Below are 27,028 nucleotides of genomic sequence, written 5' to 3'. Positions count from 1 at the left end.
AAAATTAAATAAAATGATAAAATATTTAAAATATAATTTAAACAAACCCATAGTAGTGTTAAATAAATAGAAAATAATATGCTGTTCACTAAAAATAATAATAATAATAAATAAAAATAAATAAATATATAATTGTATGGCTACCATTTATTCCAAAAAATTCGAAATTTAAAACAACTCTGATGTCAAAAAAATAAAAAAAAATAAAAATAAAATAAACTCATTATTTAATGTCTTTTTTATCCAATTCTATTCATACATTTCTATTCAAAAATTGTTTTATTCTGAGTTAATATAGATTAAATTCTGACAGGCTGATTTAATTCAACTCTATTTGTGAATTTCTATTTATAATTGTATGTTTAAACTAAAGTATTCATTAACTGTAAATGCTTTTTAATGAAATGGTCTGTGTTTTTGAACCAGTTTTGAAGTGAACAGGATTTTTCTTGTTTCAACCTATAAATTAAAATTTTAATAAAACGATAAGGCACATTTCAGGCTCAATAATAACACAAAAAGTCACCTACTGGTCACCATCTACTACTGTAACAGTGTAACTTTCAGAATGACTCACTGAACGAATCATTAAATAAATCATCTGAATGAACTGATTCAAAAGATTTGATTCACTGAGATAGATCAAAATCACAAAAGTGTTTCTAATAGTATTAACTAAACTATTATTTAACTAAAGAAGAATGCAACAGCATACATTTAAAAAAATGTATTAAAATAATTTTTTTTTTTTGCTGATACTCTAAAACGCATTACACATGAATGGTTTATTGTGTCTTATTAACCTTTTTCTCTCTCTGTTTTTGTTCAATAGCTGGTGAAGCTGTGTGGCGGTATGATTGAAGCTGGGAAAGCGTACGTCACCGCCAACAAGCTCTTCATCAACGGAATCCGTGATCTATCCCAGCAGTGCAAGAAGGACCAGATGATATCGGTAATATTTTATCATATACATGTGTGTGAGTTTGCTTTGTCACGGAACGTTGGCTAAACGTCTGATGCATATGGTACACTTAACTGGAAACACTTCAGAAATGTCGAAGTCGTCATCTGATTCGTTGAATTTGATCGGATATCCGGAACACGCGAGTGTCGCGTTTATTTTCGGTCCGCCGGGAAACAAAGCGCAGACTGATTTACTCGCGTTTTGCTAAAAGGTGCTTATGCAGACGTCGTTGTTGTTATACAAATTTGCGACGTTCGCGAACAAATGACTGACTTACTGCTTGTTCTCCCTCTTCTTCGTTATCTTTCAATGCTGGTTATTTCAATGACTGACTTGTTGCGCGCCAGTCTGTTGTTGTGGGGGCATTTCCACGCACCGAAACGTGACGCTGAACGAAACGAACTGTGATTGGTTGTTTGACATGTCGGTCAAACGGTCTTATGGGCGGCCCTTGGCCAATTAAAGCTGCCATGAATTCCAGACCTTCAGCCGTCAGTCTGAAGGTCTGGCTATGCGAGACTATAGTGACACCAACCAATCACATTACTTTTCCAGTGTTGCATAAACATGATTGGCTAGTGTCTGAGCTAGTGTATTTGCATAAGGCGATCTGATTGGTCCCTATATTGGTGCTTGAAAAGTTGAAAATGTTTCAACTTCTGCTGCAAGCAACAGTGACGTGACACAACAGACCCACAATTCAATTTGGCAAAAGTATTTATATTATATAAAAATTACTTAAAAATGTAATTTATGATAATTTTAATGTGTTATTTTAATTTTGCCTATTTTTCATTTGAATTATTTTTTATGCCTTAGTTACTACTTTTTAATTACTACTTTTTAAAAATGTATTTATTATATATTATTTATTGTATATTGATTAATTTTAATTATGATTTAATATAATAATAGTAATAATAATAATAATAATAATAATAATTTGATTGTTCACAAATTTGTAATGTTAATATCCATTATATTAAATGTATTATTTCATTTATATTATTTGTATTATTATTTTAGCATTTTATTTTAATGACAAAAATAAAATAAAATAAATGAATTATAATAAATAATAAAAAATATTTTTTATTATATTAATATCATCATATAAAAATTTTTTATTGATTTTTTTTTTTTTTTTTTTTTTTTTAGGTAGGGCTACCATTTATTTCCGAAATTCAAAATTCAAAATGTCATGAATAAATAATAAAATAAAAAATAAAAAAAACTCATGCTGATTTAATCCTATTCTGTTCATAAATTTCTATTAAAATGTTTTTGTTTTATACTGAAGAATTAATTTAGATGCTTTTTATTTTATTATTTATATTAATTACTACTTTAATTTTTTATTTTAAAAACGATTTTTGTTTTATTGTTCGTTGCAATTTATTTATTGTATACTATTTATTTTATTATTTATTATATATAAATTATTTATATTATTTTTTATCATAATAATAGTAATATTTTAATAATTTACATTTTATGTATTATTTTGTGTATTGTTTTTATTATTATTATTACTATTTACATACTGATTATTTGTATTATTTTTTATAGTAATAGTAATAACAACTGAATACCTTACTTTTTTGTTATATTAATATTCATTATATTAAATGTATTATTTAATTATTATTATTATTTATTTTATTTGAATTACTAAAAAAATCAATTTTTTTAAAAAGAACTGTATCAAAAGCCATTCATTCATGAATCAGACCTCATTGTGGGAAACTGCAATAGCAAAATGTATAGCTTGTATTTTATGGCACTCAGTTTTTCTCTCATCACATACTTTTGTTTTGGCGCTAGATAAACACTGCAGACGTTCAAGAACTGTTAACAAAACTGTACGCCATAAATCACTCAACCGTAGTCATTTTTTCTAGATTCTCAACCCTAAACACGCGTCTGCTTTTAATTGTGAGCTCTTTACTGGCAGACTCACTGACATGAGGGCGTCAGGCTGCAGTTTTGAGCGTCTCAGACACTCTTTGACCCTGATTAGACATGGATCGAGTCAAAAAAGGAGCAGGCTGGGGCTCCTGTACTCTCGCCTTTCTCTCTTTCAGCATTGCCAATAGGGTTAGACTCATTGCCGCCGTCTGTAAATGCTATTACGAGTCTTTTTGGCTTCTCTTTCCTTGTACCCAGCTGACTAATGTTGAGCATCTTATTAAAACCTGCTGCTATTTGCATTTTCCACTGTAAAAACATCAAGTCAGAGCCACAATTACATTTCCATTTTGACAAAAGCTGTTGCGCGCTCAGCGGGGCTAGTTTTCCTTGTTTGACAGACTCTACGTGCGCCAGAATATTAATAGATGGTGATATGAAAATAAACATGAGATTGAATTACCACTACCGCATAATTAATGTTGGTCTTGATAATGCAAACATAATTTGAATTATGATGACTGTGACCTGTTCTTGTGTTTGTACAGGATTGCCTGGAAAAGTGTGGCGAGAGTTTGCAGGAGATTGTCAACTACCACATGGTACGTCTCGTGTTTTTCTCATTTGTTTCTCCTCACGAGTGACTGTGGGATGGATTTGCCTCAGGGTGTCAGCATATCGTGAAATGTTGATGTGTTTTCCCTCAAGTGTTGCCCTGGTTGTGATGTGTGTGAATGATTTAACGTGCTGCTGTGATGCTGTGAATCATGAATGATCCTTGTGTTGCGTGTAAATCATATATGATGCTTTGTCTGATGTTGTGAACGTCATTTCTGGTCATCTGAGACGATATCTAGAGCAGTGGTTCTTGGCTGGTTTTGCTTCAGAACCTGCAGTTTACATCTGACGTTTTGTGGTGATGCAAAACAGTATACGAATTTTGCAAAAGGCTGACACAAATGTTTTTTGGATCAAGTAGTAACATTTAATGTTAAGGATGAAAGCATGTCACACATCCTGCATAATAAAACTTTTCTTGTAACAAATTAATCTAATTAAAATGTTCTGTCCTCACTGGCCAAGATTTTGTGGTGTTATTTGTATTATTTACCTAAAAAAGAGAAAAAAACTATAAATAAATTATATATATATATATATATATATATATATATATATATATATATATATATATATATAAACATAATTTAAATATAATAAAAAAACATAAAATAATTTATATCTAATAAATATATATTTCTCTCTTTTTTATCTCATATATATTATTTAAATATATTATTTACTTATATATATATAAAATTTAAATATGTATTTACGTAAAAACATATTTTTTTTTCAAGTAAATATATAGTTAAATAAATAATATATATTCAAATATATATCTATAAGTAAATAAGTTATATCTAATTAATATATTTTTTCTCTATTTTTTCTTTCTGATATACTATTTAAATATATATTATTTTACTTATTATTTAATATATGTATATATATTTAGTGAAATATATATATATATATATAGTTAAATTATTCATATATATATATATATATATAATTTAAATATGTATTTACTTAAAAACATTTTTTTCAAGTAAATATATAGTTAAATTATATATATATATATATATATATATATATATATATATATATATATATATATTACATGATATATTATTTACATAAACAATAATAATAATTTTCTCAAGAACCAGAACAATACAAAAATGGACAAGGTTTTGCTGAGTTTGTAGTTACTGCAAAAAACATGTGGAATAATTAATTTGTCTGACTAATTATCTGTCTTGTTTTTCTTTGGAAAGGTCTCAGCAGCACTGTTAGGGTGAGACGTGACTATTGTTAGTTTCTAACACTCATCTGTTCATTCTATAAGCGTGTTGTTTTCTTGCTCTCAGTGAGGTGTTAGATCTGACCCTTGCATCGCGGGCCCTCTGTCTGTGAACTCACTGCCCGCTTGACGGGCTTTTTTGAGAAGCGTGCTTTGGGTCTTTAGAGAGGGGCTGTGCAGAGACCAGCAGCGCCACATGGGGAAATGACATCACAAACGAGGTTAATGGGCAGGGTCATCAGAGGGCTGGAGACTGAATCCTGCTGTGATAGTGAGAGAGAGAGAGAGAGAGAGAGAGAGAGAGAGAGAGAGAGAGAGAGAGAGAGAGAGAGAGAGAGAGTGTGTGTGTGTGTGTGTGTGTGTGTGTGTGTGTGTGTGTGTGTGTGTGTGTGTCAGGCAGCACCTGAGCAGTGTGTGCACTGAGGTATAAACATGAACGCTTGAGGGTCACTTATATAAATGGATGCAGAAAGACAAACACATGCATCAGTGCACAAGAGCACTTACAGTGAGACAACAGGGACATAATAACCCTCCATTAATGCAAAAAAAAAGATATGTGTGTGTGTGTGTGTGTGTGTGTGTGTGTGTGTGTGTGTGTGTGTGTGTGTGTGTGTAATCATATATATATATATACAGTCAAGCCCGAAATTATTCATACCCCTGGAATATTCTGACTTAAAGTTACTTTTATTCAACCAGCAAGTTTTTTTTGACCAGAAATGACACCGGCTTCTCCCAAAAGATAATAAGATGATGTACAAGAGACATCATTGTGTGTGTGGCATGTCCAAAATTATTCATACCCTTTGCAAACTGTCACAGTCTATAGGAAAATCCAAAGTTCTATACCATTCCAAAGAGTCCAGGCTGTTCTAAAGCATCATTAAAATTAATGTTTTGCAGTGGCCCAGCCAGAGTCCTGACTTAAATCCAATTGAGAATCTGTGGAGAAAGCTAAAGATCAGGGTGATGGCAAGGAGACCCTCCAACCTGAAAGAGTTGGAGCTCATCGCTAAAGATGAATGGGCAAAAATACCAGTGGAGGCTGGTCAGCAATTATGGGAAGCGTTTGATTGCTGTAATAGCCAATAGAGGCTTTTCTATTAATTATTGAGAAGGGTATGAATAGTTTTGGACATGCCACTTTTTGTTCAAATGTAAATAAAAGCTGAGAAATAGTTTTTTCCACAATGATGCCTCTTGTACATCGTCTTTTAAATTTTTTGGGAGAAGCCTGTGTCATTTCCGGTCAAAAAAACTTGCTGGTTGAAAAAAAGTAACTTTGAGTCAGATATATATATATATATATATATATATATATATATATAGATGAATATAAATTGTTCCTAAAACAAACTGTAAATAGAGGTTACTGCAGCTATATTATTCCATGATGTCTGAAACCATCTCTACATTTAGCATTTTACTCTAGACTCTAGAAAACATTTCATATAAAAGCTTTTATTATTGTTAAAATATATGTAAAAAATATTGTTTATATCTGTTGATATCAGTGGTTTTATTACTGGGGATGCATAATATATTGGATAATTATTGGATATATTTCAGCCAGTATTGGATATTTTATTGTGCATGCTCATCGTTCATGTTTTTACCTTTTTTAGATTACATTTGTCAACATTTAATCCTCAAAGTGCATCTTTCAAACAATAATGTTGTTAATAGAATCTTTTGCAAATCTCCAATGACTATCCAGTTTTTTAACCGCAATGTTGCAGACAGTGCCTAAAAAATGATTGATTGGACTTTTTAATATTTTTCTGTTTGAATGTTTTTTGTTTCATGTTTTATTTTTTAATTTATTTTATTTTATTATTTTAATATTTTTATGATATAATAAAAAAGTTATATTCATTTAAATGTATTTAAATATTTATTATATTGTTATATAATATTATGTATATTATATTATTTTTATTTTGTTATACATATTATATACTTAATTTTTTATTTAATTATTTGTTTTTGTTTTTTTATTTCATTTTATTAAAATGTTATATTACATTTATTTTGTATTTATTTATTATTATTTTTCCATTTTAATTATTCATTTTTAATTTTTTTTTATGTTTTGTTTTTTATTTTTTATTTTAATTTTATTATATTCATATTTTTATTATTTAATTTTTTATATTTTACAAATTTTAGAAAATACATTTTGGTCTTTCTGAATGGTCTGTTTTTCTGTGGAATTATCGGAATTTACCTGACCTCTCGACGACATGTTTATTAAGCAATAGGAAGGAAATGAATCAAACTGGAAAATCCGCTGTGATGTGAAATGCTGTGATAGTATGTGAAGACGAAGGTCCTCGAAAGAAAGAGGGGAGTCTAGGGAATTGTTTGGGAAGTTATGTCATGAGAAAACTTCCTCAACTGATTGTCCCAACAATACAGGAATTGTCTGGAGAGCGGGTTAAAGGGATTGAAGGGTCAATAAGGGCCTTTTCACATGTTGGATGTATTTGATGAGCCTCACGTTCTTACAGATGGTCCCAAATCTCGTGCAGAGACAAAAGCCGCTAACCCACTGACATATCAGTGTGGTGACTTGACATTTTGGCATTGTGGGTACAGTTAACCTTTTGGTTAGCCCTTCATACTGTTATGTGTAAAGAGCAGGAAATGCGGGGGAATTTAGCACAGGAAGAGCACATGCGACAGTAAAGCCCAGTTAGGACAGTCAACATAGCCCCACGCATCTGACATTTACATAAATATGTTTAGAAAAAAACAAGACAGGCGGGAAAACAAAATAGGACACAAACACGTTACCATTATTACATAAAATAACCCTATAGCAATAAAAAGTTATTAAAAAAAACTTATTATTATTTAATTCTTTTGTATTTTTAATTATATAGTAAAACAATATATGTATGAATTTATTTTTATTGAATGTTTGTATTTAAATAATACATATTTTACTTATTTTAATAATTAATAGGTTATAATAATAATAATAATAATAATAATAATAATAACAACAAAGTTATAAATGTGTGTATATATATATATATATTGTATGAAATAAATTTTGACAGTAGAAATGAAATATAAATAAACTAACCTATTTATTATTTAAATAAGTAAAATATGTATTATTTAAATAATAAATAGGTTAGTTTATTTATATTTCATTTCTACTGTCAAAATTTATTTCATACAATATATATATATATATACACACATTTATAACTTTGTTGTTATTATTATTATTATTATTATATTATTTAAATATTACGTAAATATTTTATAAAAACGTTAAAACGTATTATATGTATTTATTTTGAATTAATTTAATTTCTGTTATCAGTGGTAATAAAATGTGTGTTATTCAAACAATATATAATTATTAAAATTAAAAATATATAAATTATTATTTTACTAATTATATATTGTTATCAAGATAATATTTTAAATATATTATTAAAATTATATATATATGTAATTTTTTTACTTTATTTTTTGCATTTCTGAAGCTGGTATACCAAGCTCAGATTAAATTATTACACATTTCATCATTTATATGTATTACATTTATTTATTTTGAATGAATTTAATTTCTGTTATCAATGGTAATGAAATGTGTGTTATTCAAACAATATATAATTATTAAAATAAAACATATATTTTTTATTTTTATAATTATATATTGCTATTAAGATAACTGTGTGTGTGTGTGTGTGTGTGTGTGTGTGTGTGTGTGTGTGTGTGTGTGTGTGTGTGTGTGTGTGTGTGTGTGTGTGTGTGTGTGTGTGTGTGTGTGTGTGTGTGTGTGTGTGTGTGTGTTATATGTTATAAAATGTAAAAATAATAATAATTAATTTTATATAATATAGGCCTGTTATTATATTTAAATATTAGACATTTAATAATTAAAATGTATTATATGTATTTATTTTGAATTACTTTAATTTGTTATCAATGGTAATGAAATGTGTTATTCAAACGATATATAATTTTTTTAATTAAAAATATATATTTTTATTTTAATAATTATATATTGTTATTAAGATAACTATATATAAAACATTTTGTGAAATTTAAAAAAAAAGTTTTTTAAATTTATTTACTTGGTATATAATATATAAATAACCATTTAAAATGTGTTTAAAAAGTTAAAAAATAATACAAAATAAATAAAATTAAATAAAAAAACTATATATTTAAGTTCAGTCTAGACCTTTCATATTGAAAACAACAATCTTTCTTATATATATTTCTTAAATATATAAACATATTTCAAGATCATATTTCCAAGCCCTATTTTTTTTTCCAAGCCTACTTAAACTGTTTAATTGACACATATTTTATTTTTATGTGTAAATTTAAAGAGAGATTTATTTGAAATAGCTGATACCCCAATATTTATTTTAATAATTATATATTGCTATTAAGATGACTATATTAAAAAAATGTTATTTTAATTTAAAAAAAAAAAACGAATCTCTGTGATTTCATACAGAGCTCAGATTAAATACTCACTTAGCACTTGGCATTGTATTAAACCACAATATGTCAGTCGGTGGACCACACACAGGGCGTTTCTGTCCCTTCCTGCCAAAGAACGAGGCTGCTTATCCTGCGACAGACGGGCGGTCGGTTGAGTTCTTGGTTTCCCAGAACCTGCTGCTTCATTTAAAGGCCGTTTGGATGCAGGACAAGTTGCTGACATCTAGCTCCGTTTAGTCATGAGCGTCTCGAAAAACAGAGTCTTGTGTTTTATAGAGGGATTTTTGTTGCCTAACTGTAGGGGAGGCCATAAACCTTGACATGAGGCACAGAGGACCACAAAAGCATCGGCCTTCATCACAAAGCACCTTATTTGGGTCCTGCAGGAGTTTATGGTGCTATAAACCGACCCGTGCTAAGAAAGAGCGAAGTGAAAAGCTTAGTTTTAAATGTATTCATCTGGGCGTAACATCAGAATCTGGGTTAACAGCCCTACTGACATTTCACATCATATTCTTGTTTGTGTTGTCGAGAATAAAATGTGGTAATGGGATTTTTCTTGTGCTGATGTAATAGTTTGGGGTTATGTTTTCTTTATGGATAGGACTTCTGCAGGAAAAGCTGCAGACACTGACACTTTGAGATATTTCCTCAAAAATGTGTGTTTTTTGGGCATTAATTATCGAAATTAAATTCATATTTTTGTATTATCAAAATTAAATTCATACAATATATACATGTGTTATTAAATGATAAATGTAGACATTTATTTCAGCTGTATTTAATATATCAAAAAAAAAAATATATATATATATATAGTTAATTATTACTTAATTCTGTTATCAAAATAAATTCTTGCAGTGTATATAAATCTATAACTTTATTTATTGTTAATTGTGTTATTTAAATACATATTTTGTATGTTTACTTTATCAATAGTAGGTCTGTATGTCTCTTTTTTTATTAATTTTTTTTTTTATATATAATTCCCCCTCTAAAGAACCATTTAAAATGTGTATAAAAAAGAATACTCATAATAAAAATAAATGAATAAAATAAAATAAAATACAATAATTAATTTATTTAAGTTCAGACTAGGCCTTTCATATTGAAAATAACATTCTTTCTTATATTTATCATATAAATATAAAACATAATTAATATAATAAATAAATAATTTATATTTATAAATAAATGTGTAAACATACATGCATGAAATAACCCTTATTTTAACAATAAAAAATAATATTTTTATATATTTTTCTATGGGTTTTGATTGTTTTAATATTATTTTATTTGATCATTTCTATGCATTTTTTTCATGCAATTTTATTTACTTAATGTAATATATATATATATATATATATGTGTGTGTGTTTGTGTGTATACATAGTTATTATTACTTAATTCTGTTATCAAAATAAATTCTTGCAGTGTATATAAATCTATAACTTTATTTATTGTTAATTATGTTATTTAAATAATACATATTTTGTATGTTTATTTTATCAATAGTAGGTCTGCATGTATTTATGTATTTATTTATTTTGTTGGTACATTTCCCCCTCTAAATAACCATTTAAAATGTGTATTAAAAAAAGATAATAATAAAAATAAATAAATAAAATACAAACATTAATTTAAGTTCAGACTAGGCCTTTCATATTGAAAATAACATTCTTTCTTATATTTATCATATAAATATAAAACATAAATAATAAAATAAACAATTTATATTTATAAATATAAATATATATAAACATATACATGCATCTTCTTTTAACAGTAAAAAAAATTTACATTTATTTTTTATGTTTTTTAATATTATTTTTAATATTTTTAATTTGATCATTTCTATGCATTTTTATGCAACTTTATTTACTTTATTATGTTATCAAAATAAATTATTGCAGTGTATGTAAATCTATAACTATTTATTATTAATTATGTTATTTAAATGATGCATATTTTGTATGTTTACTTGATCAATAGGTCTGCATGTCTTTTTATTCATTTATTTATTTTTGGTATGTTTCTCCCTCTAAATAACCATTTAAAATGTATTTAAAAAGATAATTATAATGAAAAATAAAAACAAAATAAAAGTAAGTTCAGTCCATGCCTTTCATATTGAAAATAACAATATTTCATATATTTATCATATAAATATAAAACATTTAAAATAAATTCTTGTAGTATATAAATCTATAATTTTATTTATTGTTAATTACGCTATTTAAATAATACGTTTACTTTATCAATAGCAGGTCTTTTTTATTTATTTATTTGGTATATAATATATAAATACCATTTAAAATGTATTTAAAAAGATAAAAATAATACCAAATAAATAAAAAAATATATATATATATATTTAAGTTCAGTCTAGGCCTTTCATATTAAAAACAACAATCTTCTTATATTTATCATATAAAATATAAAGAATATTTATAAATAAATATATAAACATATTTTAAGATCATATTTCCAAGCCCTATTTTTTTTTTTACCCATTCTCAGTAAGAGTTGCCTACTTAAACTGTTTTATTGACACACATATTTTATTTTTATGTGTAAATTTGGAGAGAGATTTATTTGAAATAGCTGGTACCGCGATAATAAATTGACATGAATAATTGAATTCAAATAATACATTGTGTGACCATCTGTATCGAAAAATACTTTGACCTTTAAACCGAAGTGTATGACTGTCCAAAAGTAATAAATACTGAATAATTCACAAATATGAAATGGTTCTTTACAGTCATAATAAGACATATTCCTGCAGTCTGTAAATCAAAGCTCTCTAAAGCCCTGAAGGCCTGGCGCTGTGGGATCATCAGTCTTGATGTGGGCCTGTGGCGTCTGTTCTGATGTGGATGTGACTGAAGCAAAGTATCTTGCATCACCTCACCTCCCTTTGTTTTTCTGTTGTTTCCTTCTGCTTCCTCTTCTCTCGTTCTCCTCCTTCATGTCGCTCCCTCCCTGCCCGAGTGACCTATTTTTTCCTCCGCCGCTGCAGCATGGCATACGAGATCAGCTCAGCGTCCTTGTGCAGAGACTCGGGCTGAATCTCAATGAGGCAGAGGGCTGTGATGGTGATGAGGATGATGATTATGATGATATGTGTGTTGGGAGGTCATACAGTACTCAGGTTTACGTCCTCTACAGCTCACATTAAACTGATGCAGAGTGCCCTCTAGTGTTCATAGTGGACCATTACATTTTTCTCAGAGTAATCAGTCATTGCTACATGAATTTTTGTGGGGTTATCTTCTAAATCATAGGACTGTGATTTATTTATTTTTTTATGAATTTATTTATAAAACTGGATGAAGAGGTGCTCCAATGTCATTGGTCGAAACTAGAGTGGTATTTTTATTCATGTTTATTTTTATTTTGTGTTTTTCAGATCCTGTTTGACCAAGCCCAGAGATCAGTCAAGCAGCAGTTGCACAACTTTGTTAAAGAGTGAGTTTACTGGATTGCATTTATTTAAAATCTAACACAATTTTATCACTATTATCACATTATCACTATTGATTTTGGGATATTCATATGTCTCATCATGACTACATTATAATAACAATAATCGTAATATTTTACTTCAAAAATGAAGAAGTACTTAAACAATATAATAATGATAATAGTAATAATGTGATAATAATAATTTATTTCTTTTACAGTACAACTTTGTGTGTGTGTTTATTGCAATGTAATACATTTTTATATTAATATTATACATTTAAAATTCTTACTAAAATAAAAATTATTAGCATGTTTAGTTGTAAAAATTAATGTTTAAAAAGAAAGAGTACCTGCTCTTCTCTCCATTAAAATTACATTAATTCAAACATGAAAATTAAACTCACTGATAATAGTAATAATAGTTATTTTACAGTACAAATTTGTGTGTATTTATTGTAATATTATAAGTTTTTACATTAATAATACACATTTAAAAGTTTTACTAAAATAAAAGTAAAAAAATATTTTTGTTTGTGTATTTTTTGTAATATTATACTTATTTTTTTACATTAATATTATACATTTAAAGTTCTTACTGAAATAGAAATGAATTGGCAGGTTAAGTTTAAAAAAATAATAATAAAATTAAAAAAATGTGTTCAGAAATGCTGCAGTTTATTAAAATCACATACTAAAATTACATGAATTAAAATATGAAAATTAAACTCACTGATGATAATAATAATAATAATAATAATAATAATAGTTATTTTACAGCACAAATGTTGTGAATTTATTGTAATATTATAATATTTTTTAAATTAATATTATTCTCTAATATAAGTTTTTACTGAAATAAAAGTTTATTAGCATGTTTAAAAAAAAACATGTTCAGAAATGCTGCAGTTTATAAAAATCATATTTTTAGTACCTGCTCTTCTCTCCATTAAAATTATATGCATTTAAATATGAAAATTAATCTTGCTGATAATGAAGATGATAATAATAATTATTATTATTATTTAACAGTACAACTTTTTGCGTGTATTTATTGTAATATTATACTTTTTACATTAATATTATACATTTAAAGTTCTTTCTAAATTAAAAAATTATTAGCAAGTTTAAAAAATAAAAATAATATGTGTTTAGAAATTCTGCAGTTTATTGAAATTATATTTTAGTATCTGCTGTCTTAATTAAAATTACAAATTAAATGCATTAAAATATGAAAAAGGTGATATTATAATAATAATAATAATATTTTTTACTTTACAGTACAACTTTGTGTGTATTTATTGTATTATTCGTTTTTTATATTAATATTATACATTTTTTAGTTTGTATTAAAATAAAAAATTATTAGAAGTTTTAGTTGTTAAAAAAAATGTGTTTAGAAGTGCTGCAGTTTATTCAAATCTTATTTTTAGTACCTGCTCTTTTCTCCAGTAAAATCACAAATTGCATGCATTAAAATATGAAAATTAAACTTACTGATACTTTCAGTGGTGATAATGATAATAATAATAATGCTTATTATTATTTATTTATTTTGTTATTTTACAGTACAACTTTTGTGTGTATGTGTGTTTATTTATTGTAACATTATACATTTTTTACACTAATATTATACATTTAGAGTACGAGTCGGCTGATTATCGGCGCCACATTTTTATGGTTATTGGTATCGGTCATTTTCAAAACTGATTTGCCGATAAAATAATTTAAAAGCATTTAACTAAGTTTTTGTCAGAGTCCTTGTCATTCTTAATTTTGACATTATTTTTCATTTTCACACCAGACATAAGTTCAGTTTAAAATGTTGGTTATCAGTCTATTGATCTGTAAACATCGGTTTCATTATTTTTCTAAACCGATTTTCCGATAAAATTATTTAAAAGCATTTAAAGAAAGTTTTTGTCAGAGCCCTTGTTATTCTTCATTTTGACATAAATTGTAATTTTTGCACCAGACATATATATGGGTTCAAAATATCGGTTATCGGTTACTTAATCTGTTATAATCAGTATAGTCATTTTCAAAACTGATTTGCAGAATAAAATAATTTAAAAGCACCTAAATAAAGTTTTTGTCAGAGCCCTTGTTATCTTGATTCTGGTATGAATTTTCATTCTTAAACAAGACATATATATCAGTTCAAAATATTGGTTATCGGTTTACTTGATCTGTAATAATCGGTATTGGCATTGGCCCCTAATTTAAAGTTCTTACTAAAACAAAAGTCTATTAGCATGTTTAGTTGTAAAAAAGAATTATTCAGAAAAGCTGTAGTTTAATGAAATCATATTTTTAGTATCTATACTTATAAACTACATGCATTCAAAAATGAAAATTAAACTCGCTGCTATCACTCCAAAAGGTCAGAGATGTGGAAGTGTCACCCTGCCAGGGCCTGTTTTTATTTATACTTCTGCAAATGTGAAAGCACTCGCGACCGTATGCTCTCTGAGGAGGGTTTTTTCATTATTGTGCTTCCCGCGGGCTTATTATAAATAATGATCTGACTTTTGCAGCTCATTAATAATTGATGTGTCGTGGTGGAGGATAATGGGATTCTATAGAGCAGGTTCCTATTCATTTATCACTGGTGAGCACTGATAATTCAATGGGTGAAAGATTTATATGGCAAAACTAATGGCATTTCAGGAAGACCGCTGTGATATGAAGCTTTTATTAGATCCACCTGATCTGTCGTGTGCAATTATATCAGACAGCATTAATATTTCAGACATATTTTGTTAAAATAAGCACAGCTGTCTTTCATGCTCAGTCTAAAATGCTGGAATAGTAATAGTTTGCCAAAAAACAAACAAAAAATACCTCCATGAGATCCCCAAAACCTTCAATAAAGCCTCCAGCAGCTTTGTATTCATTATTATGACTACTGTGACCCATATAATGAATGTTTATCTGCATTTTCAGTGACGTGCGTAAATTCAAGGACACGAAGAAGCACTTTGATAAGGTGAGGGAAGATCTGGAGATTGCACAGGTGAAGAATGCACAGGCACCTCGAAACAAACCCCACGAGGTGGAGGAAGCCACCAGCACCCTCAACTTCACCCGCAAGTGTTTCCGACATCTCGCACTGGACTACGTGCTACAGGTAACGTATAAACACACCACAGACTAAACAAATGCCCTATAAATGCAGTATATAAACATATAAGATCGTTTTATATCTGTTGTCCCCCTTACAGATCAATGTCCTTCAAGCCAAGAAGAAATTTGAGATCTTGGATGCGGTGAGTATCAGTGATGTGTTTTATTCTGGTGTATGTAAATGTGTTTATTGTGGATTCTGCATCATTGGTATCTGTTTTGTCTTGTGCAGATGTTATCCTTCATGCATGCGCAGTACTCCCTGTATCAGCAGGGCTACAACCTCCTGGATGAGATTGACCCCTACATGAAGAAACTGGCTGCTGAGGTGAGTGTTGTTCGTCACGTATGCTATTGATTTGTGTCTGAGCGCTGGCGGCCAGTTTGGCCACATTGATTCTCTTAGGAATGAACAAGTTTGAAAATCAAATTCCAAGTGCAGTTTTTTTTTTTTTTACAATTTTATTAAGCAAAATGTAATATATATATAATATATATATAACATAAAATTATTTTTATATTAAAAATATGGTTCATTCAGTAATAAATTCATTATTTATGTACATTATATTATTATTATTACATTATATTTTGTATAATTTACACAAGATACACAAGATGACAACAAACTTGCAATGACTGATTGTTCGTCTTGTCACAGCTGGATCAACTGGTGATTGATTCAGCGATGGAGAAGAGAGAAATGGAGCATAAACATGCCACGATTCAGCAGCGGGTAAGAATAGACACACAAACATATACCCTGAAATCCACTTGTTTGACTGTTACTAAAGACACTCTGACAAATACCGCTGTTGAATCCCGTCTAATGGCAGAATTAGGCTGTTAAAAATGCAAATCCTCTAAAGAAAGTAAGTGTTCAGCATTCTTCACACTGGAGTTAATTAGACTAAAGACTAAGGCTGATTCCTTTGTGTAGTAGCAAAGTCTTTTTTAGGTTAAAACATTAAGATAAAGCTGTGGTGCTCATGCTGCAATGCAAGATCGAGTCTGACCTGCATCGTATTCCTAACTATTTTCCATTTTTGAAACATTAAAAGGAAGACCGAATGTAGACTTTATCCCGGAGTTATTTAAAGATACCTTTTCAATTTCTTCAGTGTTTGTACTCCGGTTCTTCTGGCAGGAGTAGAAAAGATCTTCTGTCCTCGAATGTTCCAGTTGTTAATGATGTTGAGCAGACAGGAAGTGGATATATTTTGGGCGAACAGAAAATAGAGCTTGCTGAAGTTGCTTTAGAAGATTTTCAGCAAGTGCTCTGACAGCTTGGCTTGTGTTTTCTGACAGCTTCTGACACCAGATCATCACCTTTTTGTGAAAGAAAAAAAAATATAGATAGATCTGCATTATATTTGCTCTTGTATCATGAGTCCCATAGACACCTGAACTCAGACTTAGCTGCTAAATAGATATTTGTAATACATTTTATATTCTTTATTTGTTCTAATTTAGCATTATTAATATTATTACTGACAGCAATGCTATACTACTAAGAATCCACTTTTATACTATCAGTTTTTATTTTAATTTTGTTATTGTACTTTTTATTAATTAAAAAAGATATATATTTAGAATAAAAAAACACCTGAAATAAGTAGTGCTGTCAAGTCACGGTTAATCGCATCCAAAATAAGTTTGCGTTTAATAGCACACATAACAAATGTGTGAATATTTATATGTATATATAAATATACACACATGCATGTATATTTAAGAAATATATGTAATATATATTTATATATAATATAAATCATATATATTTTTGTTTTTATATATATTTTAACTCAGGTTTAATTTATTTTATTTCAGTTATAGTTTTTGTTCTGTTTTAGCATTTAATTTATGTCTAGTTTTTAGTGTGTCTACCTAAACTACTAGGAGAAAATCACCTGAAATGAGTGCTGTCAAATCGATTAATTGTGATTAATCACATCCTAAAATATTTGTATTTTATTTCATTTTTTAATTTTTATTTTATTTTATTTTTGTTTTAGATTTTAATTATTTTATTTCCATTTTGTAGTGTTTCTACTTAAAGTAAGCAACAATCACCTGAAATAAGTAGTGCTGTCAAATTGATTAATCGTGATTAATCGCATCCAAATTATATAAATTATATAATTGATATATATATTATAATCAAATATATATATATATATATAAATTTTATTTTTACTCATATTTTATTTATTGTATTTCAGTTTTAGTTTTAATGAATTATTTAATTAATTTAATTAATTATTTTATTTCTGGTTTTTAGTTTCTACTTAAACTAAGCAAAAATTAGTTTTTTATTGTTTAATAATACACATTACATATGTGTGTGTACTATGTATATTTATTTCTTAAATATACAGAAAATATACATAGTACACGTTACGTAAACACCAACTTTTATTTTGATGTGATTAATCGTGATTAATCTATTAGACAGCACTAAAAATAAGGTTTTAATCTAAATATTTCATCTTACATTTTAATTTATTTCAGAATCATTTTAGTTAACAAAAAAATGTAGTTTTAGATATAAAGAAAATAGCCCAGCAAAACGATTATACATATATATGTGACCCTGGACCACAAAACCAGTCATAAGGTTAAATTTTACAAAACTGAGATATATACATCATATGAAAGCTCAATAAATACGCTTTCTATTGATATATGGTTTGTTAGGATAGGACAATATTTGGCCGAGATACAACTATTTGAAAATCTGGAATCTAAGGGTGCAAAAAAATCAAAATACTGAGAAAATCACCTTTAAAGTTGTCCAAATTAAGTTCTTAACAATGCATATTACTAATCAAAAATTACATTTTGATAGGTTTACAGTAGGAATTTTACAAAAAATCTTAATGTAACATGATCTTTACTTAACTTCCTAATGTATTTTGACATAAAAGAAAAATCTATAATTTTGACCCATACAATGTATTTTTGGCTATTGCTACAAATATACCCCAGCGACTTAAGACTGGTTTTGTGGTCCAGGGTCACATATGTCTTGTACAATTTCAATTTTAGTTCCCTTGACAGGTGTATTGCAGGTGTATAAAGAGATCTTTTATGTTATATTGTGAAGTGCAAAAATATTTTCAGGTTATTCATTTTTCAGTCTAGGTAATTAATAGGAAAGCGCTTTATTTTGGAAGTAAAGCTATGAATGTTTTTTGTCCCAGTACATCAACATCAAATTTTTTCTAATCGTCATTTTTGTTCTGTTTTCTTCCATATGGCATTCTGGGATTGTCTTCATCCTGATTTAGACACTGTTACAGGTGAGCTTTTTACTCTAAACCCTAACAAATATGGCTTCAAAAAGTCAGTAAACATTTTTATGTGACTTTCAAGATGAAGGCTATAAATAATTCATCTGCACTCTGACATTTCCTGATGGTTTTTATGGGATAAAAGTGTAGTTTCACTCGTAATTCTGACCCAAATCCTGGGTTGTGTAACTGATGATATAATTACAGTTCAGTGAGACTGATTGATTTGTCCTACAAATGTATCTGGCTTATGTAACGGCTGATGGCTGTCCAATCATCCTTCACTCAACACAGCAATAATTCAGTAGATGTTTCTCCCTCTATGGATTTTTTTTCAGCTCCTTATTGTGGTTGATGAGAAGAGCAGAAGTTTGTCTTTGTGCATTGTTTAAGAGATGCTTTCTGGGATGGCTCTGGATGTGGTTTATCTCATGAAACACTTGCAATCCATCACAGCAATTACCCACAAACTGTGTTGACAGTATTGGGCTGATGGCATCAGTGAGGAACATATGGTCTCAGAACCACTTTAAGGAGAAACTTGCCCATAATTACACAATGTTGTGATTTTTAAGCCACAGAAGCCTGTTCTGTTTCTGAGTGATTGTCTAAGCTCATGTCCTGTCTGTCACAAATCCTCTGGTAGTTCTTACGAAACCGCTTGTTTGCGTGTTATGAAGTGTCTTTTTGACCGCAGAGCTGTCTTTGACATCAGTTAAACCCATTACTGACCCACAGGAATCGCTGGAAAGGACAGAACTTAATAAATTCAGAACTAAAAACAGGAGGACGTGATTGGAATGGATCTTTTCTATTAGTCTAGCCTAGCTTCATTGGTGAAGTGCAGTTTTCAGTGCATTATTGTACATTTTTGTTTGATTTGAAGCAACAGCCACTGTAAAAACAGGCCAAAGTCTGATTTTATTGAATTAACATTATGTTAGAAATAGTTTTTTATGTTTTGAGAAAATGTGAGTGGTTTTAAACCACTCAGTCACAATGCTAAGGTGTTTTATGTTCTGAGTAGTTGCTAAGGAGGTTGATTACTGGTCCAAGCCAGAAAAGCCCACACCTTAGTCTCTTCCTGGATTAAGCGGTTGCTACGGTTTTCTGAGTGGTTGCTAGGGTGTTTTGAGTGGTTGCTTACTGATCCAAGTCAAAAAAGCGCACCATAATGTCTCTTTCTGAACTAAGTGGTTGCTATGGTGTTCTGAGTGGTTGCTAGGGTGTTTTAAATGGTTGCTAAGATCTTCCGAGTGGTTGCTAGGTGGTTGATGAGTGGTCTAAGTCACAAAAAGTCCACACCTAAGTCTCTTTCTGAATTAAATGGTTGCTAGGGTGTTCTGAGTGGTTGCTTGGTAGTTGCTTACCTGGTCCCAGTCAAAATAGCCCACCCTAATGTCTCTTTCTGGATTAAGTGGTTGCTGCGGTTTTCTGAGTGGTTGCTAGAGGGTTTCTAGGGTGTTCTGGTTAATTACTGGTCCAAGTAAAAAAAGTCCACACCTAAGTCTCTTTATGAATTAAGTGGTTGCTGTGGTGTTCTGAATGGTTGTTGGGTGGTTAATTACTGGTCCAAAAAAAAAAGCCCACACCTAAGTCTCTTTCTAAATTAAATGGTTGCTAGGGTGTTCTGGGTGGTTGCTAGGTTGTTCTAGGTGGTTGCTTGAGGGTTCCTAGGGTGTTCTGGTTGATTACTGGTACAAATAAAAAAAGCCCACCCCCAACTCTCTTTTTGAATTAAGTGGTTGCTGTGGTATTCTGAATGGTTGTTAGGGGGTTAATTACTGGTCCAAGTCAAAAAAGCCCACACCTAAGTCTCTTTCTGAATTAAGTGGTTGCTAGGGTGTTTTGGATGTTTGCTAAAGAGTTCTTAATGGTTGTTAGGTGGTTAATTAGGTTCTAATTGGTTCCTAGGTGGTTGCTAGTGTGTTCTAAGTAGTTATTAGTGTGTTTTGAGTGGTTGCTTACTGTTCTAAGTCAAAAGAGACCTAAAAGACTTTTTGGATTAGGTGTTTGCTACTGTGTTCTGAGTGGTTGCTAGGGAGTTGTTAGGTGGTTGCTAGGGTGTTGTGAGTGGTTGCTAAGTGGTTCCTAGGGTGTTTTGAGTGGTTGCTAGGTTGTGGCTTGCTGGTCCAAGTCAAAAGAGCCCACCTAAAAGTCTCTTTCTAGATTAAGTGGTTGTTACGGTTTTTGGAGTGGTTGCTAGGGTGTTTTGAGTGGTTGTTAGGTAGTTGCTTGCTAGGTAGTTGCTTAGTGATACAAGTAAAAATAGTCCACCATAATGTCTCTTTTTGAATTAAGCGGTTGCTACGTTTTTCTGAGTGGTTGCTAGGGTGTTTTGAGAGGTTGCTAGGTAGTTGCTTACTGGTTCAAGTCAAAAGAGCCCACCTACAAGTTTCTCTCTGGATTAAATGGTTGCTAGGGTGTTCTGAATAGTTGCTAAGTAGTTGCTTACTGGTCCGAGTCAAAGTAGCCCACCCTAAAGTCTTATTCTACATTTTGCTTCTGTGTTTTGAGTGTTTGCTATGTGGTTGCTATGGTGTTCTGAGTGGTTGCTAAGTGGTTCCTAGGATGTTTTGAGTGGTTGATAGGTAGTTTCTTACTGGTCCAAGTCAAAAGAGCCCACCTAGAAATTTCTTACTGGATTAAGTTTTCTGAGTGGTTGCTAAGTGGTTTTCTAGGTGGTTGCTAGGGTGTTTTGAGTGGTTGCTAGGTTGTTGCTTATTGGTCCAAGCCAAAATAGCCCACCCTAATGTCTCTTTCTGGGTTAAGTGGCTGCTACGGTCTTCTGAGTGGTTGTTAGGGTGTACTTAGCGGTTGCTAGGGGGTTGCTAGGATGTTCTGAGTGGTTGCTAGGTGTTTTCTATGATGTTCTGAGTTCTAAGTTTCAAATAAACAGAAGTAACATGTTCTATACAGTTTTTTCCTGAATGAATACAGTTGGAAGCACCACAGTGTGGCATATTGTGTTTCTGGCGTTATTATCAAGAGCATTTGACACATGCGCTGCTACTCACTTAAAACAGGTCTGTGTGTGATTTCAAAATGAAAGATATTTACATGTGAGTTACAGCATGTGTTGCAGTGAAGATCTGTAGGATCGCAGCCAGATGTCTCAAAAGGAAGAGAGTGTCACCTAGTATGTGATGTGAAGATTAACGCTGTCTAACAGATTGAGTAATTCTATGGTGTTGCTGTAATTACAGTAGATAGAGATGCTCTTTTTTTACAGTATCAGATAAAGTGAGCATGACGTTCTTGAAGTCTCCATTGATGCCCAGCAAGTCAAACTGCAGTTCTTACGGCTTCACAGCACTTCACTACAAATAAGACGCCCTAAATTTGAGTTTTAATATTTCATCTTGTGTTTTTATCCCGCTGGAATACTTTAAACTTTGATAGACTTTGTAGTTGAAACAGATGATGGCTTTTATAAGCCCATACGTCATCGGCAGCTCCTAAAATAGCGCCGCTAGTCTTCTGCAGTCTTACAATGTTTTGCGAGATGCTGCACACGAGATTCTTCAGCCACAGCTGACAGGTATTGAAATAATCTGCTTTAATTACATTTTTACAGACTAACATTTGTATTTTTGGTAATTTGCTCTTTTAAGTGATAATGAGAATAATTTTTACACTGGAGGTCAAATGAATCTTAGTTTTATTGTGACAGGCATGATGGGTCATGGGCTAAACATCAATGATTAATAAAAAATAGTGTTTTTGCTATATAGTATATAAGTATATACTATATATAATTTTATAGAATTTTATAATTTTATTTTATATAGATATTTAAAATATATTTCAAGCAAATATTAATTAATTATATCGTATATTATATTAATATAAATGTGACATTCTGTGCATAATCTGTTTTGCAGTTTGTAATAGTAATATTTATATCATTGAAGATTTTTATATTTTTATGTATTTATTTTATATGTAATATGTTTTGTAATTTTATATAACATTGCTTATTTTTTTAAAAAATATTTAAATATAGTTTAATGACATTTCTAACTATTTGCATGTAATAATCTGTTTGCAGTTTATAATATTTAATATTTTTAAAGAAAGTTATTATTAATTTTTTAATTATTTTATAACATATTTTTTTAAAAAACATTTAAATTTAGTTTAATATATTTGATTTCTCTTTGCATATACATAATATGTTTACAGTTTGTTATAATATTTAATATTTTTTTAAAAAGCTTTTATTTGTTTTATGCATTTTTATATTTTTTACTACATATTTTAAACTACATATTTAAAAAAAATATTTAAATATAGTTTAATGACATTTCTAACTATTTGCATGTAATAATCTGTTTATATTATTTAATATTTTAAAAGTAAGTTATTATGTTTTTTATATTTTTTATTATTTTATAACATATTTTTTAAAAAACATTTAAATATAGTTTACTATAGTTTATTTCAATATGGATAAATATAATATGTTTACAGTTTTTTTTATAATAGTTAATATTTTTTAAACTGTTAGCAGTTTATATTTTGCATTTTTACACAGTTATTATTTATTTAGTTTTTTTACATATTTATATAACATATATATTTTAAATATTTAAATATAGTTTCATTACATTTTTAACTCTGCACATGTTTGCAGTTTGTTATTAAAGAAAGTTATTATATTTGTTTTATTTTTATTTATTTATATAAATTTATATTTTATAAATTGTTATATAACATTAGGGCTGTCCCCGACTATGAATTTTCATATTCGAATCAGAATTTTCGAATCTTTCTATAGTCGACCGATGTGTGTGTGTGTGAATGGGTTGAAAGATGCACGACATTATAGTCAGCAGGAGGGTAAAACAATTTTTATTTTATTTTACACACTGCACACAGCAACAACTTTTAATAAAGCGACCAAAACTGCCTTCCAACTGACAGACGAACTTATAGGTTTAAATAAAAACACAGAACGCGTCTTTTAGTTCTAAAAACGCGAGGCGCACAGCACTGCCTTTTTTGCTAAGCAACGACCAAAACAGCTGTCCTGTCAGTCAAATCAAAGGATCATAGCGCGAACGCTCTAAAATCTTAGTTTTTTGCTGTTAAGTAAACTGTCATATTAGCAGAAACCCTAAATAATACAGCTCCTGATTACCCACGATAGACACCAAATGTTTCTCCTCCATTTCTTGCAGTCTCCGGACTTTTTAAGCGACGGTAAACTTTCGCCATCACAACAGAAGACCCGCGTCTCCATTCATTCGATTGGACAATGGAAAAGAACGTGAATGACGTTGGGCGTTTTTCCGCTCAGAGTTGATTTTTTTTTTTTTTGAACTTCAGGCGCTCAGAGCGCTCCTGCAAAAATGCGAGGCGCAGCAGGCGGCGAAAACGCGAGGCACCGCGGGGGCGCATAAACAGAGCGCAGAACGCTCACTGCCAGTGCCAACAGAAAACCATTCAAAAAAGGCTCCTCCAAATTTATTATTTATTACCTATTTATTGAACACTTCTTTCTTTTCACTTTTGTTTTTACTGCATTATCATAATCAAAGGCTGTATATAGCTTAATATAACCGTACAAAATCAGTAGTTCTGTGTGCAATTTGACATTGAGCTCCCCCATATTGCCAAAATGGTATGATGCTCGTTTCACCCGCGAAGATTCGACTGTGAGATCGGTGGTCGAATCAGGCTCCGCATATCGATGCATCGAATCTTCGACTATTCGGGGACAGCCCTATATAACATATACATTTTAAAATATTTAAATATAACTTAATGACATTACTAAATATTTGCATAATCTGTTTGCAGTTAATATTTAGCATTTTTACACAGTTATTGTTTATTTTATGTTTTTTTTTTACATATTTATATAACATATTTAAATATTTAAGTAGTTTAATGGCATTTTTAACTGCATGTATGTTTGCAGTGTGTTATTAAAGAAAGTTATTATATTTGTTTTAATTTTATTTATTTAAATAAATATATTTTATAATTTTTTATGTAACATTTTTTAAATATTTAAATATAATTTAATGACATATCTAACTCTTTGCATATATATATATATATATATATATATATATATATATATATATATGTTTGCAGTTATAAAAAAATATTTGTTATATATATTTATATTATATATATATATATATAATTTATTTATATAAATATAGTTTCATTTATTTTTGTATATTTATTTCATATAACATTATATGTATTTTTTAAATATTTAAATATAATTTAATGACATTTCTAACTTTTTGCATGTGCAAAATCTGTTTGCTGTTTGTTATAATAATATTTAACATTATTAAAGAAAGTTTGTATAAAGTGTGCTGTGTTATTGGCTGCGTGGTGATTCCTGCGGTCCGGTGTCGGGTGCGTAGCGCGTGGGCCGTCAGCTGTATGGTAATGAGCTGTAGCTCAGGCAGCAGCGGGCAGCAGTGGGCAGGTGGAATCGCACATGATCGCTCCTACTGAAGCTCCGCGGCTGACTGTGAGAGTTGCCAGGCTGCGTGACTCATTCACAGTGCACTGACTGCATGCTCGCTTGGGCTGCACACTCGTTTAGTTAAGCTCAGCTGCTTCCAGGGGATGCAATGATTTTAAAATACATCAAACATTTAAGGATGAAGATCTTCGGCAGGTTAGACTTCACTTTGGTGAGTTGATGCATTAATGCAGTTGGTTATTCTCTTTAGATTTTGTAGCCGAATGGAATATAGTGGTAAAAAGACTAAAAATAGTTTCCTTTTTTGCCTACTCTGGATTTTTACCTATTAGTTAAATATTCATATAATATAAAATCATGCATGTTATTTTTATTTATTTATTTTGCTGTTAGGCTTTACTACAAATGCATTAGCCCATGCAGACTGATGTTCCACATTCAGAATCTGTTCTATATGTTAGATTGTGTGTAAGTTAAAGTATGTAACATATAACAAGTACTATTCTATTCTATTATATTTAATAAATGATTGTGTAATATTATATTGTTGATTTTCTGTATAGTTTTGTGCATATAAAATGTATGAATTATATAATTTATGTACAAAATGCACATCTATCTATAATATATAAATGTACAAAACTACAGAAAATTATAGATTTTATATATATATATATATATATATATATATATATATAAATGTAACTTTTTTTAACAATGTTTATATATGAATATTATTAAACTATACTTAAATTTATATATATATATATATATATATATATATATATATATATATATAAATTAGTTATTAATGTTATTAAATAAATATGTAAAAAATATATAAAAATTAATAACTTAATTAATTATATATTTAGAATTATTATTATCTGTTTGTAGCTTATAGTTAGTTATTAATTAATAATTACTATAACTATACTATACTATACTATACTATAACTATATTTAAAATTATATATAATGTTATATATTTTTTAAAGTATGTATGTGTATGTATGTATGTGTGTATATATATATATATATATATAACAAATGTAATAGCTTTAATAATATTAATTATTATATAAACTGCAAACATGCAAATAGTTAGAAATATCATTAAACTATATTTAAATATTTTTCTTAAAAATATATTTATACAATAAATATGTAAAAATATATAAATACATAAAACATAAATAATAACTATATTAAAAAATATTGCATATTAAAACAAACTGAAAACAGATTATAAGCATGCAAATATTTAGACGTCATTAAATTATATTTAAATATTTAATATATAATATTATATAAAATAATTCTAAAAATATATAAATGATATTTATATAAATAAACAAAAAAATACACAAAACAAATTGAATAAGTTTAATAATAAATATTATATAAACTGCAAATATATGTATATACAAATAGTTAGAAATGTTATTAAACTATATATTTTTTTTTAAATATGT

General features: G+C 28.9%; 1 protein-coding gene across 1 annotated transcript in view; it reads left to right on the top strand.

The window, feature by feature from the left end:
• The window catches only part of acap3a (ArfGAP with coiled-coil, ankyrin repeat and PH domains 3a), a 102,358-nt gene that overhangs the window by 47,658 nt on the left and 27,672 nt on the right, over positions 1 to 27,028 (top strand). Inside the window, exons 3-10 of the mRNA XM_073823018.1 lie at positions 833 to 952; positions 3,421 to 3,474; positions 12,628 to 12,686; positions 15,627 to 15,810; positions 15,905 to 15,949; positions 16,039 to 16,134; positions 16,468 to 16,542; positions 19,097 to 19,108. Of these exons, the coding sequence (XP_073679119.1) occupies positions 833 to 952; positions 3,421 to 3,474; positions 12,628 to 12,686; positions 15,627 to 15,810; positions 15,905 to 15,949; positions 16,039 to 16,134; positions 16,468 to 16,542; positions 19,097 to 19,108 (645 nt within the window). The remainder of the gene's footprint in view (positions 1 to 832; positions 953 to 3,420; positions 3,475 to 12,627; positions 12,687 to 15,626; positions 15,811 to 15,904; positions 15,950 to 16,038; positions 16,135 to 16,467; positions 16,543 to 19,096; positions 19,109 to 27,028) is intronic.

This window comes from Garra rufa, chromosome 18 (genome assembly GCF_049309525.1).
Source record: "Garra rufa chromosome 18, GarRuf1.0, whole genome shotgun sequence".
NCBI classification, from domain to species: Eukaryota; Metazoa; Chordata; class Actinopteri; order Cypriniformes; family Cyprinidae; genus Garra; species Garra rufa.
The sequence above is the reverse complement of the archived record's forward strand: the minus strand, read 5'-3'. Positions and strand labels throughout refer to the sequence as shown.